Here is a 15767-nt window from a genome sequence, read left to right on the forward strand (position 1 = left end):
TGTGATGCGTGTGTGTGATAGGGTGTGATATGTGATACATGTGTGATATGTGACACGTGTGTGATAGGGTGTGATATGGGATACGGGATACGGGTGTGTGATGCGTGTGTGTGATAGGGTGTGATATGGGATACATGTGTGATATGTGACACGTGTGTGATAGGGTGTGATATGGGATACGTGTGTGATATGGGATACGTGTGTGATATGTGATACATGTGTGATAGGGTGGGATATGTGACACGTGTGTGATATGTGACACGTGTGTGATATGTGATACATGTGTGATATGTGAGACGTGTGTGATATGTGATACGTGTGTGATAGGGTGTGATATGGGATACGGGATACGGGTGTGTGATGCGTGTGTGTGATAGGGTGTGATATGTGATACATGTGTGATATGTGACACGTGTGTGATAGGGTGTGATATGGGATACGGGATACGGGTGTGTGATGCGTGTGTGTGATAGGGTGTGATATGGGATACATGTGTGATATGTGACACGTGTGTGATAGGGTGTGATATGAGATACGTGTGTGATATGGGATACGTGTGTGATATGTGATACATGTGTGATAGGGTGGGATATGTGACACGTGTGTGATATGTGACACGTGTGTGATATGTGATACATGTGTGATATGTGAGACGTGTGTGATATGTGATACGTGTGTGATAGGGTGTGATATGGGATACGGGATACGGGTGTGTGATGCGTGTGTGTGATAGGGTGTGATATGGGATACATGTGTGATATGTGACACGTGTGTGATAGGGTGTGATATGGGATACGTGTGTGATATGGGATACGTGTGTGATATGTGATACATGTGTGATATGTGACACGTGTGTGATAGGGTGTGATATGGGATACGGGTGTGATATGTGATACGGGTGTGATAGGGTGTGATATGTGATACGGGTATGATATGTGACACGTGTGTGATATGTGATACATGTGTGATATGTGACACGTGTGTGATAGGGTGTGATATGGGATACGGGTGTGATATGTGATACATGTGTGATATGTGACACGTGTGTGATAGGGTGTGATATGGGATACGGGTGTGATATGTGATACATGTGTGATATGTGACACGTGTGTGATAGGGTGGGATATGTGACACGTGTGTGATATGTGACACGTGTGTGATATGTGATACATGTGTGATATGTGAGACGTGTGTGATATGTGATACGTGTGTGATAGGGTGTGATATGTGATACGGGTGTGTGATACGTGTGTGTGTGATAGATGTGTGTGATAGGGTGTGATATGTGATACGGGTGTGATATGTGATACGGGTGTGATAGGGTGTGATATGTGATACGGGTATGATATGTGACACGTGTGTGATATGTGATACATGTGTGATATGTGACACGTGTGTGATAGGGTGTGATATGTGACACGTGTGTGATATGTGACACGTGTGTGATATGTGACACGTGTGTGATATGTGACACGTGTGTGATAGGGTGTGATATGGGATACGGGTGTGATATGTGACACGTGTGTGATATGTGATACATGTGTGATATGTGAAACGTGTATGATATGTGACACGTGTGTGATAGGGTGTGATATGTGATACGTGTGTGATATGTGATACGGGTGTGTGATACGTGTGTGTGTGATAGATGTGTGATACGGGTGTGATATGTGATACGGGTGTGATATGTGACACGTGTGTGATATGTGATACGTGTGTGATAGGGTGGGATATGTGATACGTGTGTGTGATAGATGTGTGTGATAGGGTGTGTGATACGTGTGTGATATGTGATACGTGTGTGATAGGATGGGATAGGGTGTGATATGTGATACATGTGTGATATGTGATACGTGTGTGATAGGGTGGGATAGGGTGTGATATGTGATACATGTGTGATATGTGATACGTGTGTGATAGATGTGTGTGTGAGATGTGTGATGTGTGTGTATGATGGTGTGTATGTGATGTGTGTGTGGTGTGTGTGTGATAGGGGTGTGATACATGTGTGATATGTGATGTGTCTGTGTGTGATGTGTGTGTGATGTGTGTGTGTGATGTGTGTGTGTGATGTGTGTGTGTGATGTGTGTGATGTGTGTGTGTTGTGTGTGTGTGATGTGTCTGTGTGATGTGTGTGATGTGTGTGATGTGTGTGATGTGTGTGTGTGATTGTGTGTGTGATGTGTGTGTGTGATGTGTGTGTGATGTGTGTGATGTGTCTGTGTGATGTGTCTGTGTGATGTGTGTGTGATGTGTCTGTGTAATGTCTGTGTGATGTGTGTGATGTGTGTGATGTGTGTGTGTTATGTGTGTGTGATGTGTCTGTGTGATGTGTGTGTGATGTGTGTGATGTGTCTGTGTGATGTGTCTGTGTGATGTGTGTGTGATGTGTCTGTGTGATGTGTGTGTGATGTGTGTGATGTGTGTGATGTGTCTGTGTGATGTGTGTGTGATGTGTCTGATGTGTGTGATGTGTGTGATGTGTGTGATGTGTGTGTGATGTGTGTGTGATGTGTGTGTGATGTGTCTGATGTGTGTGATGTGTGTGTGATGTGTGTGATGTGTGTGATGTGTCTGTGTGATGTCTGTGTGAGTTGTGTGTAATGTGTGTGCACACATGATTTTCATGGTGCCCTCATGTCTGATGTGTGCACACGCATGATGAGTGTGTTCAAGCATTCCTGATCTGTGTTTTCGAGTGTGATTTGGTGTGTGTGTGCAATCATGCGTGGTGTAAGCATGCACGGCGTGCGTGTGTGCATCCGTGGTGTGCTTGTGGCATCTGTGCCGTGTTTGTGCAAGCACACATGATGTGTGTTCAGGTATGAGTCGTGTGCACATGCGTGGTGTGCACGTGTTCGAGAATGATTTGTGCATCTTCAAGCTTGCATGGTGTGTGTGCACACGCATTGTGTGTGTGCAAGCATGATGTGTGTGTGCGAGCATGTGTGGTGTGTGGTCATGTATGCGTGATTTGTGTGTTCAGGCACTGTTTGTGTGTGCACAGTGTGTGTTCAAACGTGATGTGTGTGCAAGCACGCCTGATGTCTGCGTGTGCTCAGGCATCGCGTGTGTGCAAACATCCATGACGTGTGTTTGAGCGTACATGGGCTGTGTGTTCAGGCGTGATGTGTGTGTGCAGGTGTGCATGATGTGTGTGCAAGCATGATGTGTGTGTGTGCAAGCATAATGTGTGTGTGTGTGTGTGTGTGTGCACTCTTCCCGGGGCAGCTGGTGCACGGTGGGGACTGAGCTGCCCTGGGCTGGGCATCCCAAACCCTGGGTAGAGCACCCCAAATCACAGCCTGAGCATCCCAAACCCTGGGTAGGGCACCCCAAATCACAGCCTGAGCATCCCAAACCCTGGGTAGGGCACCCCAAACCACAGGCTGGGCACCCCAAACTCCAGGCAGGGCACTCCAGACCCTGAGGCAGGGCACCCCAAGACCCAGGCTGAGCATCCCAAACCCCCAGGTGGGGCACTCCAAGCCCAGGGCAGGGCACCCAAGATCCTCCATATCCTCGTGCCCTGCCCAGAACCAGCAGTTGCCCTTTGCTGCCCAGTTCCTTCCAGTCTCTAACTGGGCGCAGACCAAGGCAGCAGCTGTGATGTGCTGAGAACGCTTCGGAGCTGAACCCCTTGAACGGCCACATTATCCCGCACCAGCTCCGCTTCCATCCCGGGGGGCTTCGGCCGTGAAACCTCTCAGAGCAGGAGGGCTGGTGGCCATGGCCCTCTGGAGCAGCCCCAGCCCCTCACGGGCAGAGGGAGAGGGTTGGCACGAGGCTGGAGCTGGGTTTATTATGGGATCCAATGGTGCTGCTGGATAGGAGGAGGTGAAGCCATAAATGGAGCCATGCAGGGGTGCCGAGGCCCATCCTGCTGCAGTGCCCAGTGCCCAGCATGGGAGGTTCGGCAGCTCTTAGGCGATAAAATAGCTTTACACTTTATTAAATATATTAAATCTTAATAATTAAATAGTTATGTGGCAAAGCTGGTTCTGCTGAACATCCCATCCTGGTCATGTCCAAACATCTCCAAGTATGGGGTGGATTTTGGGATGGCAGGGAGCAACGCGGGATGAAGCCGGCCGAGCCAAAACACCTCAGAAAAAACCAAAATATTGGCAAAGACCCAAAAGGGCACTTCTTTGGCAAGGGGGATGCTGGCTGCTCGGCAAGGAAGGATCACCATGGGACCCCCAGCTTGGCAGGTCCCTGCAGCACACGGAACGCTCAGGCCACGCTCGACGCCGGCAGCTCCTCGTACTTGGGATCCCCACAATCCACGGTGCGGATCTGGCCTGGCCAGGGCGGTGCTGCCCTTGGACCGTCCTTTCCCAGCGAGACCCATCCCTCCTTTAGCGAGGGGTGCGCCGGGCACCGCAGTTCTGCCGGGGAATTCCTGCCGCTGCCAGCGCCGGGCGGGCGGGTCTGGGCAGCTCCGCGGCCGGCGCTGGGTGGGTGCCCCGAGGGCTGGGGGTGCAGCAGAGGTTGGTTCTGTCATCGGTGCCCCTCGCCGTGGCGTCCAGCCTGGGGGCTCGGGGTGGGCGACCAGCTGCCATCGCCGCCGTCCCGGCGAGACGCGCCGGTGTCGGGTGACGGATCCGGGGGGTATTTTTATGGCCGGGTGGAAGATTCCTCCTTTGGTGGTTTTATTTGGGTTTTTTTTTCCTATTTTTTCCGTCCTTGCAGATTCAAACGGCTCGAAGGGGGGGTGGGAGAGGCAGGGGCTGTGAGCAAATCCCCTCTGTGACCGGAGCCATCCCGTCCCCGGCGCAGCCCGTAAGCGGCTCCGGTGTGTTCCCGGCACTCACTGCTCCGCTTTTGGCTTCTCCACGGAATTGTTCAGCTTCTTCAACGTCTTTTTAATGCGCAGCGCGGTGAGACGGGCCGAGGGGCTCTGGTACCAGCACTCCTTCATGATCTTCGCCAGTGCCGACAGAACCTGGGGAGGCACAAAAAGAGGGATAGATGAAAGGGCTTAATGGGTAGCAAAAGTCCTGCTCGGGCTGAGAGGGGGGCGGTCCCCCGGGACTCACCGAGTCGGAGAAGAGGCGGTTGGGGATCACGGGGGTCTGCTGGTCCACACACACCACCTTCTTCATGTCCTCGAAGCTGGGGTCGCTGGGCACGGCGTCAAAGAAGGGCGGCCGATACTCCTCCACGATGCCTGCGGGAGGGGGCTGGCGTGAGGACGGGGGAGAGCGAGGGGTTCACCCCCATCCTGCACATCGTGGGCTGCCCGCAGGCTCCGGCACGACCGAGCTGCTCCCTGCCCGGGGGGGCACGTGGGGAATTGCCGGTGGGATGTGCCTCACTGGACACACGGGGCGGTGGGAGCTGGCTCTGGCGCTGGCTCCGGTGCCACTGGTGGCTCCAGCACCAACTGCAGCCCTGGCACTAGTCCAGCACCAGCCCCACCACGAATATCAGCTCCGGCACCAGGTCCAGCACCGATACCAGCCCTTGGCACTGTGGCCACCTCCACTCAGCACCTGTTGGCCAGCCTGCCAGCTGGCCCAGCTAATCTCTGCTTAATGCTTCCATATGTCCGTGTCCCCGTGGGATTTAATGTCTCTGGGAAGCCACGAGCCCCCACCAGCTCCCTGCACCCCAAGGGGTGACCCCCAAATCTCAGGGTGCCCTGGAGTTCCCCATCCCCGATTCCCTGAGGAATGAAGGGTGGACTCTTCACGTCCTGGAGAGTGAGCGATCCTGGAAGGGTTAAACCCAGCCGGCTGAAGGCCATTCCTGCGTGCGCATGGCTGGGGTAATTCGGAGTAAATGTGTAATCTGAGGGAGCCCTGGGGCCGTAAATGAGATTATCCGGGCCAGACTGCGCCTGGGGGGACCTCCCGCCCCACCCGCCAGCGCCCACCATTTAATTAATGCTTTTACCGGACTTTGCCGTGATGAGCAGCACTGGCCAGGCTGCCCCAATTAGGTTCATCCCCAGCGCGGGGGGTCCCTACCCCTTGCCCCAGTCCCGAGCTGCCGAGCCAAACCCGGCGGCCGGAGGTCCCGGCCGTGGCCGCTTTCCAGGCAGCGCTTGAAGCTGCTTGTTTTCTAATCAGCGCTGAACAAACAAAGCACTGATTGAGTCTAATGGGCCCTTTAATCAGGGAGCCGGGTGCTGACACTAGATTACAGTGTTTATAATTTACAGCTAATCTTCTGGGCGAAGGAAAGGGGGAAAAAAAACCAGCAAGAAAAGGAGGGAAGGCGGGAACGGGTTCGGAGCCTCACGGGGAGCCGGGAGCGAGCGGAGCCGGCAGCCGGGAGCTGCTCACCATTGACCACCGTCCGCCGGGTGATCTCCCAGAGCACCAGCCCGTACGCCCAGATGTCCGTCTTCTTGTAGGACTCGAAGCAGTCGGTGCGGATCTGCTCGCTCAGCACCTCCGGGGCCATGTAGCGCTTGGTGCCCACCCGGGGGTTGTTGCCGATGTCCAGGTAGTCGCTGCCCTGGGAGTGCATGACAGCCAAACCTGGGGGGACAGATCACTGAGTTATTTGGGATGGGAAAGACTTTTAAGGTCATCAATTCAACTATAAAACGCTGGGATACCGGCCCTGGTCAGTGCTGTGCTGGTGCTGCATCCACGAGGCTCAACATCCCTGAGGTACCAAAACCCCAGGACACCACGTCCTTGGGGCACCACCACCCTGGGGCATCACATCCCTGGAACGTTACATCCCCAGGGTACCACATTCCTGGAGCATCACATCTGTGGGGTCCCACATCCCCGGGGTACCTTGTCACGGGGGTACCACATCCCTGGGTACCACATCCCTGGGTACCACACCTCTGGGAGCTGCAACCCCGGGTATCACAGCCCTGGGGTTTCACCCCCCTATATATACCTGGGGTACCACATCCCACCCCTCCATCTCACCCAGGTCTGCGATGCAGCACTGCCGGTTGCTTTTCACCAGGATGTTCCTGCTTTTCAGGTCCCGGTGGGCGATGGCGGGTTTGCCTTGCGTGCCAAAAATCTCCACATGGAGGTGGACGAGGCCGCAGATGATGGAGGAAGCCAAGCCCAGGCAGGTCTCCACATCCAGGGCCGTCCTCTGCAGGTAGTCGTAGAGCGAGCCGTTCTCGTGGTAGTGGGTGATGAGCCACAGCTGCGTGCTGGAGTTCCTGGACGTCATGTCAGAGGCGATGAAGCCTGGACAGGGAGAAAGACGTGGGACCATGGACCCACCACGCTCTGCCCCCACTTCTCCAGCCCTCCTGGGCTCCCACTCACCCAGGATGTTGTCGTGCCGGAGGAGGACGGTGTTGTAGATCTCTGTCTCGCGGAACCACGACTGCTCGTCCCGGGAGGAGAAGATCTTCACGGCCACGCTCTCCCCGTGCCACACGCCTCGCCACACCTCACCATAGCGCCCTTTACCTGCCGCAGCCATGGCACCGCATCACTCAGAGCACTCCCAAGGCCCACCTGGGTCCCGTGTGGGACAGCGATGGAGCATCACAGGGTTCCTTAACCTCGGCCAACATCCGCTCACCCACCCAGCTGCTCCCTCCCTCCCCAGTCAGCAGGACAGGGGGAGAACGTGGGGTTGCTATTGGGTTTTGGCTGACAGGGTTGGGTCCAACCCCCCTTTCTGGTTTGAATTTGTGGTGTCATCACTCAAGCTCCAGCTGGGGGTGACTGGGGCAGCCGCCCCCCCCCTCGGCCGCTCTCCTTACCCACACACTCCATGAGGGTGATCTGCCGAGCCACCGTTCGCTGGACGAGGAAGGGCAGCCCGGAGCCACTGCCCGTGGTGCAGTCATCATTGAGCAGGTCCTGCGCAAACAGGGTGGCCATGGGGTCGTGGCCATGGGGTCATGGCCACGGTCAGGGTGGTCATGGTGGCCACCCCCCACCCACACACACCTTGGGCACATTTGGGGTGTCTCATGGAGCTCACCCACCTCTAAGGTGCTGTCTCCCACCATGGATGCCTTCAGCATGAGGTCTGTGTCACCAAAGTCGCTATGCTTGTGGCGGTGCTGGGCCACCTTCCAGCAGAAGAGTGCTGTGAGTGCCACGAGGACGAGGAGGGCGAGCAGTGGGACGAAGATCATCAGGAGGAGGTTGGGTAGGGAAGGCGTCTTTCCCAGGGCATCTTCTCCTGGGTAGGGGAAACGAGGGATGGGAGCATGAGGGTGGACCTGGGTGGGTGGAGGTCTGGGGTTTGGCCTTGAACCTGGGGAGAGTGTCTCTGCATTGGGATCAACCCCATGGGTGGCAGCTCTGCAGGCACAGCCCAAGAAGGGACACCTGAGGACATCTTGGTGGCCCTTTCTCACTTGGGAATAGGTGGCTCTGTACGTGCTGAGTGAGGACAGGGACAATCTTGAGACCCAACCACATCTCCAGCCACGTGGGCAGCTCGTCCCCTCTTCCCCATGCCCCTGTACCTTGCAGGAAGATCTCCAGCTCGGCGTTGCACATGCGGGACTTGCAGCACCTCATGCCGTACTGCTCCGTCACGGGCGTTTGGCAGTGCTCCAGGATGTTCTGGGAGAAGCAGCCCCGGTGCTGGGTGATGGTCCCCTCCTCCTTCCTCTTGCTGACGAAGCACACCTTGCCCGTGCAGTTGGGTTGGCTGCAGTGGGGCACGTCGCAGGCACACAGCAGCTCCTCTGCGGGCACCAGGAGGGGACACATTGTGCCATGGGGTCACCCCACTGCCCACCCAGGAGCTTCAGTGGCTTTGGGGACAGGGACATTGTCCTAAAGACTCCTGAACCGAGTTTTGAGAGTGGGCAGCCTCCTAGAAGGAGGGGAAGGCTGCTGTGAGCACTCAGTACAGGGAGTCCGTCCTGACAGCTCCTGGGAAACCCCAGGAGACGATCCAAGTGCCAGCCCTAAACCTGGGTGTCACCTGCTCCCACACCCCCAAGAGGCTCTACGGAATGGACTGTGCCTCCAGCCCCAGCAGCTGGGATTTACTGGGATGCACTGGTTTACAGCACACAGGGTCACATCCTGCCCACGGAATCCCAGGGGACGTGGGACCTATGGGAGCCTGATCCCAGGAGCTAGACTGGGATCAAAAGCCCCAAACTCAGCCAGGGCCTCCCCAGTGGGTGTTTTGGGAGCCGGCTGCCAAACCCAGGGTCTTTCCTGGAGTTTTTCCTGACTTCCCTGAAGGCACTTTCCTGCGCCACGGTGCCAGAGTGGCTCAGATGGCGGCCACGCTCCCAAACTCCTAATTTAGCTCTGCCCTTTTGCGCAGAAAATATCCCTCCTGGAATCAGTCAGTTCAGCACGAGGGCAGCCAGACATCCGGTGCTGAGGGGACAGCAAGGGGACAGCAAAGGGACAGAGAGGGGACACTGAGGGGACAGCAAGGGGATGGCTGCGGTGGCCATCCTGCACTTCCTGTGTCCCTGCCCCAAAGGCTGCCTGGTGCCAGGGCCGTGGGGTGGTGGCAGGGCCGGTTTGGGGTTGGTGGCCCCATGGGCAGGACAGGGACTTGGTAGAGACCCCAATAAGCTCTGCTGCTCCTCCCTGGCACAGCCACATTATCCTGGCCCTCCCTGCAAAAGCACCCAGCCTGGATCTGTCCCCAGGTCACCTGGTGCTCCCCGGGATGCTGAGCAGTTCCTCCTGCTTCCCACCATTATCATCATCATCATCATCATCATCAACACCTCTGGGAAAACCCACGTTTTTTAGTACGTGGTGCCAGCCTTTCCCGGTCTCCCCTCCGGTGACAGCAAAGCACTTGATCTACCACAATTAACTAAGCCGAGATCCTCTCTGGGGGATGGGCCAGCATTCCAAAGGGGCACAGCACAGTCCCTGAGGAGCCCAGCTTCCACCCTGGGTTTTATTTTGGGCACAGATGCTCCCAAAAAGCCGAGGGCTTATTTTAACCGGCTGTCACCGCATGGCACTGGCACTCACCGGCTGCGAAGCTGAGGGACAGGGTCATCAGCGCCAGCACCACCCGGCCACCGGCTCCACACGGCATCGTCCTGTGGGGAGCGGAGGGGTGAGAGCAGCCCTGGCACCCCCAGCCCTCCCAAAGGGCTCATCACCACCCATGGGGGCTTTGGGACGGGAGAGGGAGAGGGCAAGGCAGAGATGGAGTGAGGTAGGATGTGCTGCTCCAACTGAGTTTGGCTCCGGACATCCTGGGCACAGCCCTTCCTGAGAACAGATCCCAGGACCTCCCAAGCTCGGGGCACCTCCCTACCATGGCATGGGATGCCCCTCACGGCCCCACAGTGCTCAGGAATGCACTGGAGCCAGGGCCTTGCCATCTCCACGCAGCCCCATCCTCCTTCCCTTCTCCCAGTGATAGGGACACCGGCATTTCCCACTGCTTCCATGGCTCCTGCTCCCTAAAACCACACCCCAGGGCCTCGGCAGCCGTGACGATGCCACGGCACTGCTGGAGATTCCAGGTTCGGCAAGAGCCGGGCTGTGGGATGGAGCTCAAAGCCCCCACACCCCCGTGCACAGCCCAGGAGCCGCCAAGCGCCGCTGGCCACGGGCAGGGGCTCAGTCCTGGGGGTGCTTTTGTGTGGAGCTTATCAATGACACGAAGAGAGGTGCTGGGACAGCCAAAAATTCCTTGCTGAGCCTTTGGGGGAAGTTTGGCTATTTTTAATCTTCCTTTTTTTTTTTTCCCACTCGTAAAAGAGACGTTTCTGCCAAGGCAAACACGGCGATCCCCCCGCCGCCCCCCGCCTCGCTCCACGGCCGCGGGCTCCCAGCCCCTCCTCAGTTCATTCTTCGTGTTCCCGACATAAACATGGCAAAGGCTCCGTTTCCTGCAATTGAAGAGCCCAGCCCAGGGCTGCTGGGACAGGAATCAAGATTGTTTAGATTCTGGCCTTGATGGGGAAGCGGAGTCACGCAAGCCCGGCCCTCGGGAGCGCACACGGACGTGGCTGACCCCGGCAGGCTCCAGCCATGCCGTAAATCGGGCTTTTCCTCCCCAGAATAACTCACTTGGTTGCTGCTCGAGGGGAGGAAACAGTGACCAGATCCTGGGAGCTGGGGGCTGGTCCTTGGTGCCTCGTGTGAGGAGCGGTGCCAGGCTGACCCATCTGACCCTCGGCTGGGCCAGGATCAGCTTTGTTTTAAAATCCCAACTCCCCAGGAGCTGGGCTGGGATCTGCTTTATTTTAAAACCTCAACCCCTCTGGAGCTGGACTGCTGAATCCTGACCGCCAGGATGCTGCCGAGCACCGCACTTCTTGCAATCCTGAGAGCTCCAGGATGCAGGTTTTCGAAGGGAAGCTGAGTCTCCCAGGTGGTGAATTCCCTCCTTGGAGCCACTTCCACAAAATCCCGAGCCATTAGACAGCTGCAGGATATTTGCCATGAAATACAAAGCAGGCAGGGCCTCACCCAAAACTCTGCTGTGTATGAAACATCGCATGGATCGTCGTCATTACCGAGAGCAAACCTTAATCTGGAGTCATTCCTGGCATCCCACAGGAAAAACAACCCAGGTTCTTCAGCAGTGGCACCAACCAGCCCTGGCGTACCCATCCCTGCCCCTTCCTTCCTCCTTTCTCTTCAGCAGCTCACGTGCCCTCCTGACATCCAGAGCATCTTACCCAGCCTGGCCGGGTGTTATATTACATTCTTTGGGATTTGTAGCATCAGGAGAAGGAAAAACCCTCAAGGGAAACCTGTGGGATGGGACGTGGGTGCCGGCAGGAGTGGCTGGGAGCAAGAGGCAGCCATGCTGCAGCTGGAGGGTCTGGACCAAGAACCAGCCCCGGGGAAGGGGAATTTCCCCATGACCCCATGGAGGGAAAAGCAAAGGGAAAACGGAGCAGGACACAAGAGGGGTTCAGGGAAGGGTGGCTGGGCACAACCCTGGGATGTGCAGGATGGTTCAGGGCTCCCTGCTCTTACCAGGGCAGCTCGGCCGAGCTTCTCAATCCCAGCTCCTCCGCCTTCCCCTGTGGTTTCTGCTGCTGACGGGGGGCTCAGCCACAGGATGTGGCTCACGACTCAGCTCCCTGTGCCACCTTTTCACAGGGGGTCGCACACGGCCGAGACCCCCGTGCCAGCGCCGGTGCCAGCCAGGTGAGCCGGGCGTGTACCGGCCGCAGCGATGAAGGACGGGATGGACAGCGGGGCAGAGCTGGCAGGAGCTTTGCCACGGACACCAAGGCTCCAGCCTGGTTTCAGGCACAGGTGGAGGTTTTCCTTTCCCTGCCCGCAGCTGCAGGCAGGTCACGGATGCAGAATTCACCCTCCAGTGGGCTCCTGCACCCCGGCCCCTCTCACTGACGGGAGTCACCATCCCAGGAATGTGCAGCACACAAAGAGAGCAGCAAAACCCGCTCGGGGTCACCTCGGTGCGGGGCTGGCATCGCCTACGGCTCCTCGTGCAGAGCAGGGACAAGGGCAGCGTGGCTGCCCCGGCCTTACAGCGGGCTCCAGTGCCCGCGCTGGGAAAGAGCTCCATGGTGGGCTCTCCCCAGCCTGGCTTTGGAGATGGAGCCTCTTTAGTGCCCCTTCGGGTCTTCCTTGCCCACCCCTCCTCTGAGAGACCTGGGATTTGGCTGTGCAGAAGGGGAGCATCGAGGCAGCATATTCTGTGGTGCTGGAGCCCACTGCTCGTTGCAGCCCTCGCTAGCGGAGCTCTCAACTTTCCCTCATTTTCCCCCATGCCGTTTCAAAATACGCCCAAATTCCCCATTTCCCACATCAATTCCAGCCTTTCCGTTGCAGTTGCTTATTACTTCAGCTCTTTAACAAGGACCTGGGGACAGATCCTGCCACCACCACGCTGATGTGAACCCAGATTCACGCCCCTGGCCCAAATTCCAGCCTCTCGACCCTGATGTCAACACCAGCGTCCCATGGAACACAAAGAAAACGGAGCCAAATCCTGATTTCAGGGGCAAATCAGGAGGGAAGCACTGAGCTCGGTGCAGCCCCAGACCCCACGAGCGCGTGGCTCTTCCCCACTCACCTACAGCATCCACGTCCTGCAGGAGCCCACGGCACTGCCCGGCCCTGGCGAGGCTCTCCCGGCTGCGATCTCGCTCGTGGATCTGGCTCAGCCGGGGCAGCTTTGCTCCGTGCCCTGAGCCCCGACTCGGAGGATCTTCATGGATCTGCTCCCCTCCCGCCACCCATCCTGTCACCGTGGGGGCTCCCACGGCCGTGCCCGTCCCGCTGGGGGAATGTCACCCTTCCCGGCCTGGCTGCAGGGGCTTGGCTTGGCGACCCCGTTGTCCGATGCAGCCGTTTGGCAGCTGCTCTGTGGTCTGGATGTGGGAGAAGTCAAAAAAATGTTTCTTATTACTGCCTCTTCCTGCCTGGCTTCTCTCCACCACTCCCAGCTAATAAAGCATTTCCTATTGCTGAGCACACAGCCACGACCAGCCTCCCTTCCTCCCGCTCACCGGGCCCCAGCTCCATCCTGGTTGCTTTCCCCTGCCTGTTACTCCCTCCTTGTCCTTCACCAAGCGCTTTCCCACCCCAGTTTCCCAGTTTCCATGGCAAACCCTATGCCATGGTATGGACATGGCCACCACCACTTCACCCCAAGCATCCCAAGGTCTTCAGCAGGAGCACAGCTGGTTGCTTTGACACGGGTGGGGATGGGAATGTTCTAGAGAGATGCCATGGGAATGACCTTGACCTGCTTGGCCATCCCTCCTTCTCCAGCCCTCATGGGGATGGAGCACCGTGGCAGAGCCAAGGGGCTCCCTGGTTATTCCATGCTGGCCCCAGCAATTCCAGGGTGCAGTGCTGGAGGGCAGGGGAGGATTCCACCCTGGTGGCATCAGGGCGTGGCACCGAATGGCCGCTCCGCTGGAGATGTGGAGCCCTGGCTGCGGGCATGGAGCAGGGCATGGTGGCCTGAGAGGCTTCGCTTGGTGCCCTGCGCTGGCACAGCCCCGCTGTTCCCACACGGCGCCGTGGTGGCGGGCACCGGGATGGTGGCGGGCACTGGGACACCGTCGGCAGGGCCGTTCCCACGGTCGGAGCCCGGGCACTTCCCGCTCCCCCAGCACCCACGGGACCGTGGGCAGCGGAAGCGCTGCTTCCCGTTTTGCCGCTTTCGGGGCTGTTCTTTGGGTCACCCCAATCTCAGCTGCTTCTCCCTCCTCCCGCCCCCACCTCTCCCTCCAGTGCCATCCCGAGCCCCATCCCCGCCTTTCTGCCGGCTGCTCCCCGGCACGGTGACCGCTCCTGAATTGCAGCCTCTTTCCTAAGGCGGTGACCGGGCCGGATTTACCTCCCCGCTGCCGTCGCATCACCAGCCCCAACCGCATCACGAACCCACCCGGAGCCTCCCCGGGCCGGGACACGGTGGCGGCGGAGCTTTGAATCTCGCCGGCCGCCTGGCCCCGCTATCAGCCGCGATCTAGGAGATTTAAACAAACAAAAGCACAAAACCAGGATAAAACATGAAGGACCTTCACATGTGACTTTGCCCGTGCGGGACCGGGAGCTTTGCGAAGCGGCGCGGGGGAAACGGGCAGTTTCCATCAGATAGGGGCTGCCCGGGAGGAAGCTGGTGCCTGCAGACGCCTTATCTCCGTGACCATCTCTGCTCCAGGCGGGTCTCAGTGATCCGGCCGGATTGGCCCCTCCCGGGGTTATTCCTGGATGGTTCTTGCATCCCTTCCATGGGAGCAGACACAGGGCATCCTGCTTTTACGGCGGCGGGCAGGAGTTATTCTGGGCAGGCGAGCGCGCCAGCTCTCTGGCAAGCGCTGCTGCTGGCTGCTTTGATCCCTGCAACTGCATCTTTCAAATGGGCCACCTTCCTTTTTAAATCATTAACCATCGCTGGGGGGATAAACACTAAAGAACTTCTGAAAGTTCCTAAATCCTAATCCCGGGCGACTCGAAGGGCAGGGATGGGTGGGAGCCCTGGGCCCAGCTGCAGCTGTGGCACTGTCGCCGTGGGAAAGTGAATTCCTCCAGAGTGGGATTGACTGTAGAGGAAGGTGATGGGCAAATCAAACCCTCCGCAGGTTTGATTGCCCCGGTTCCAGCCCTTGTCTGGGGCACACAGGGTGAATCAGCAGCGCTGGGCACCACCCAAACAGCACCACGACCCACAGTCCCATGCCAGCCCTGGAACAACCTCCCATCACCCCTTGAAGCCAAAGTGAGACTTTCCTTCATCCTCCGGGTGCTCATCGCTGTGATTTCATCGTGCAGAAGGGAAGGGGCATCCCTGCACCACAGCCGGACCCTCCACAGGCACATCCAGCCGTCCCCTGGGGTGTCACTGAGCCACCCCCGTGGCGGCAGAGGGGGATGAGGGGCCGGCGGGAGCCCGTCTCTCCCTTCCCCCTGCGTGGCAGGAGCCAGGCTGGCACGGCTCATGCCACGGCTGCTCCATGTGCCGCCCGCCCCCGGCTCATCTGCGAGCCGCAGGGAGCTGGCGAAGGAGGGCAGCCACGTGCCGGGGAGCCCGAGCGAGCCAAGGGATAGAGGGGAACAGCCGGGGACGCTGCAGCTTCTTCCCCACGAGAATGCTTCCCCACCTGCGGCCCAGCCCAAACCTCCCAGTGCCCCACAAAGGGCGGAGCTGCAGCCTCAAAGTGGGGAGCGTGGACTCCCGTGCCCCTAAAAAGGGGGTGGTGCAGGGAGGGGGCTCCACACCTGGCCAAGAATTATTTACGAGCTGGGTAACTTTTGCTCCGAGCACCTCCTGGAGTCAAACTCTGCCCACGCTGCACGAGCCGGCACTGCAGCTTCGCGTTCCTACACCCTGGGATGGAGCTGGATTTGAGAGGACCTGGAAATATGGGAACACC

At 58.0% G+C, this 15767-nt stretch overlaps 1 protein-coding gene across 2 annotated transcripts; it reads right to left on the minus strand.

The window, feature by feature from the left end:
- Positions 1-3924: 3924 nt before the first annotated feature.
- On the minus strand, positions 3925-14051 carry ACVRL1 (activin A receptor like type 1). 2 transcript variants are annotated; one of them, XM_032093915.1, is made up of 10 exons: positions 12956-13937; positions 9916-9986; positions 8421-8645; positions 7932-8131; positions 7704-7803; positions 7258-7404; positions 6901-7176; positions 6295-6492; positions 5044-5174; positions 3925-4949 (listed from the first exon to the last, which is right to left on the minus strand). In XM_032093915.1, exons 2-10 carry the CDS (start codon positions 9980-9982, stop codon positions 4815-4817), a joined length of 1479 nt encoding a protein of 492 aa, XP_031949806.1. In that variant the 5' UTR covers positions 9983-9986; positions 12956-13937; the 3' UTR covers positions 3925-4814. The 2 variants fall into 2 exon arrangements, with proteins under 2 accessions (XP_031949806.1, XP_031949805.1); XM_032093914.1 differs by having other exon boundaries at positions 6901-7404; positions 12956-14051.
- Positions 14052-15767: the final 1716 nt, after the last annotated feature.

The sequence above is a fragment of the Corvus moneduloides genome, chromosome 30, assembly GCF_009650955.1.
Source record: "Corvus moneduloides isolate bCorMon1 chromosome 30, bCorMon1.pri, whole genome shotgun sequence".
Taxonomy (NCBI): Eukaryota; Metazoa; Chordata; class Aves; order Passeriformes; family Corvidae; genus Corvus; species Corvus moneduloides.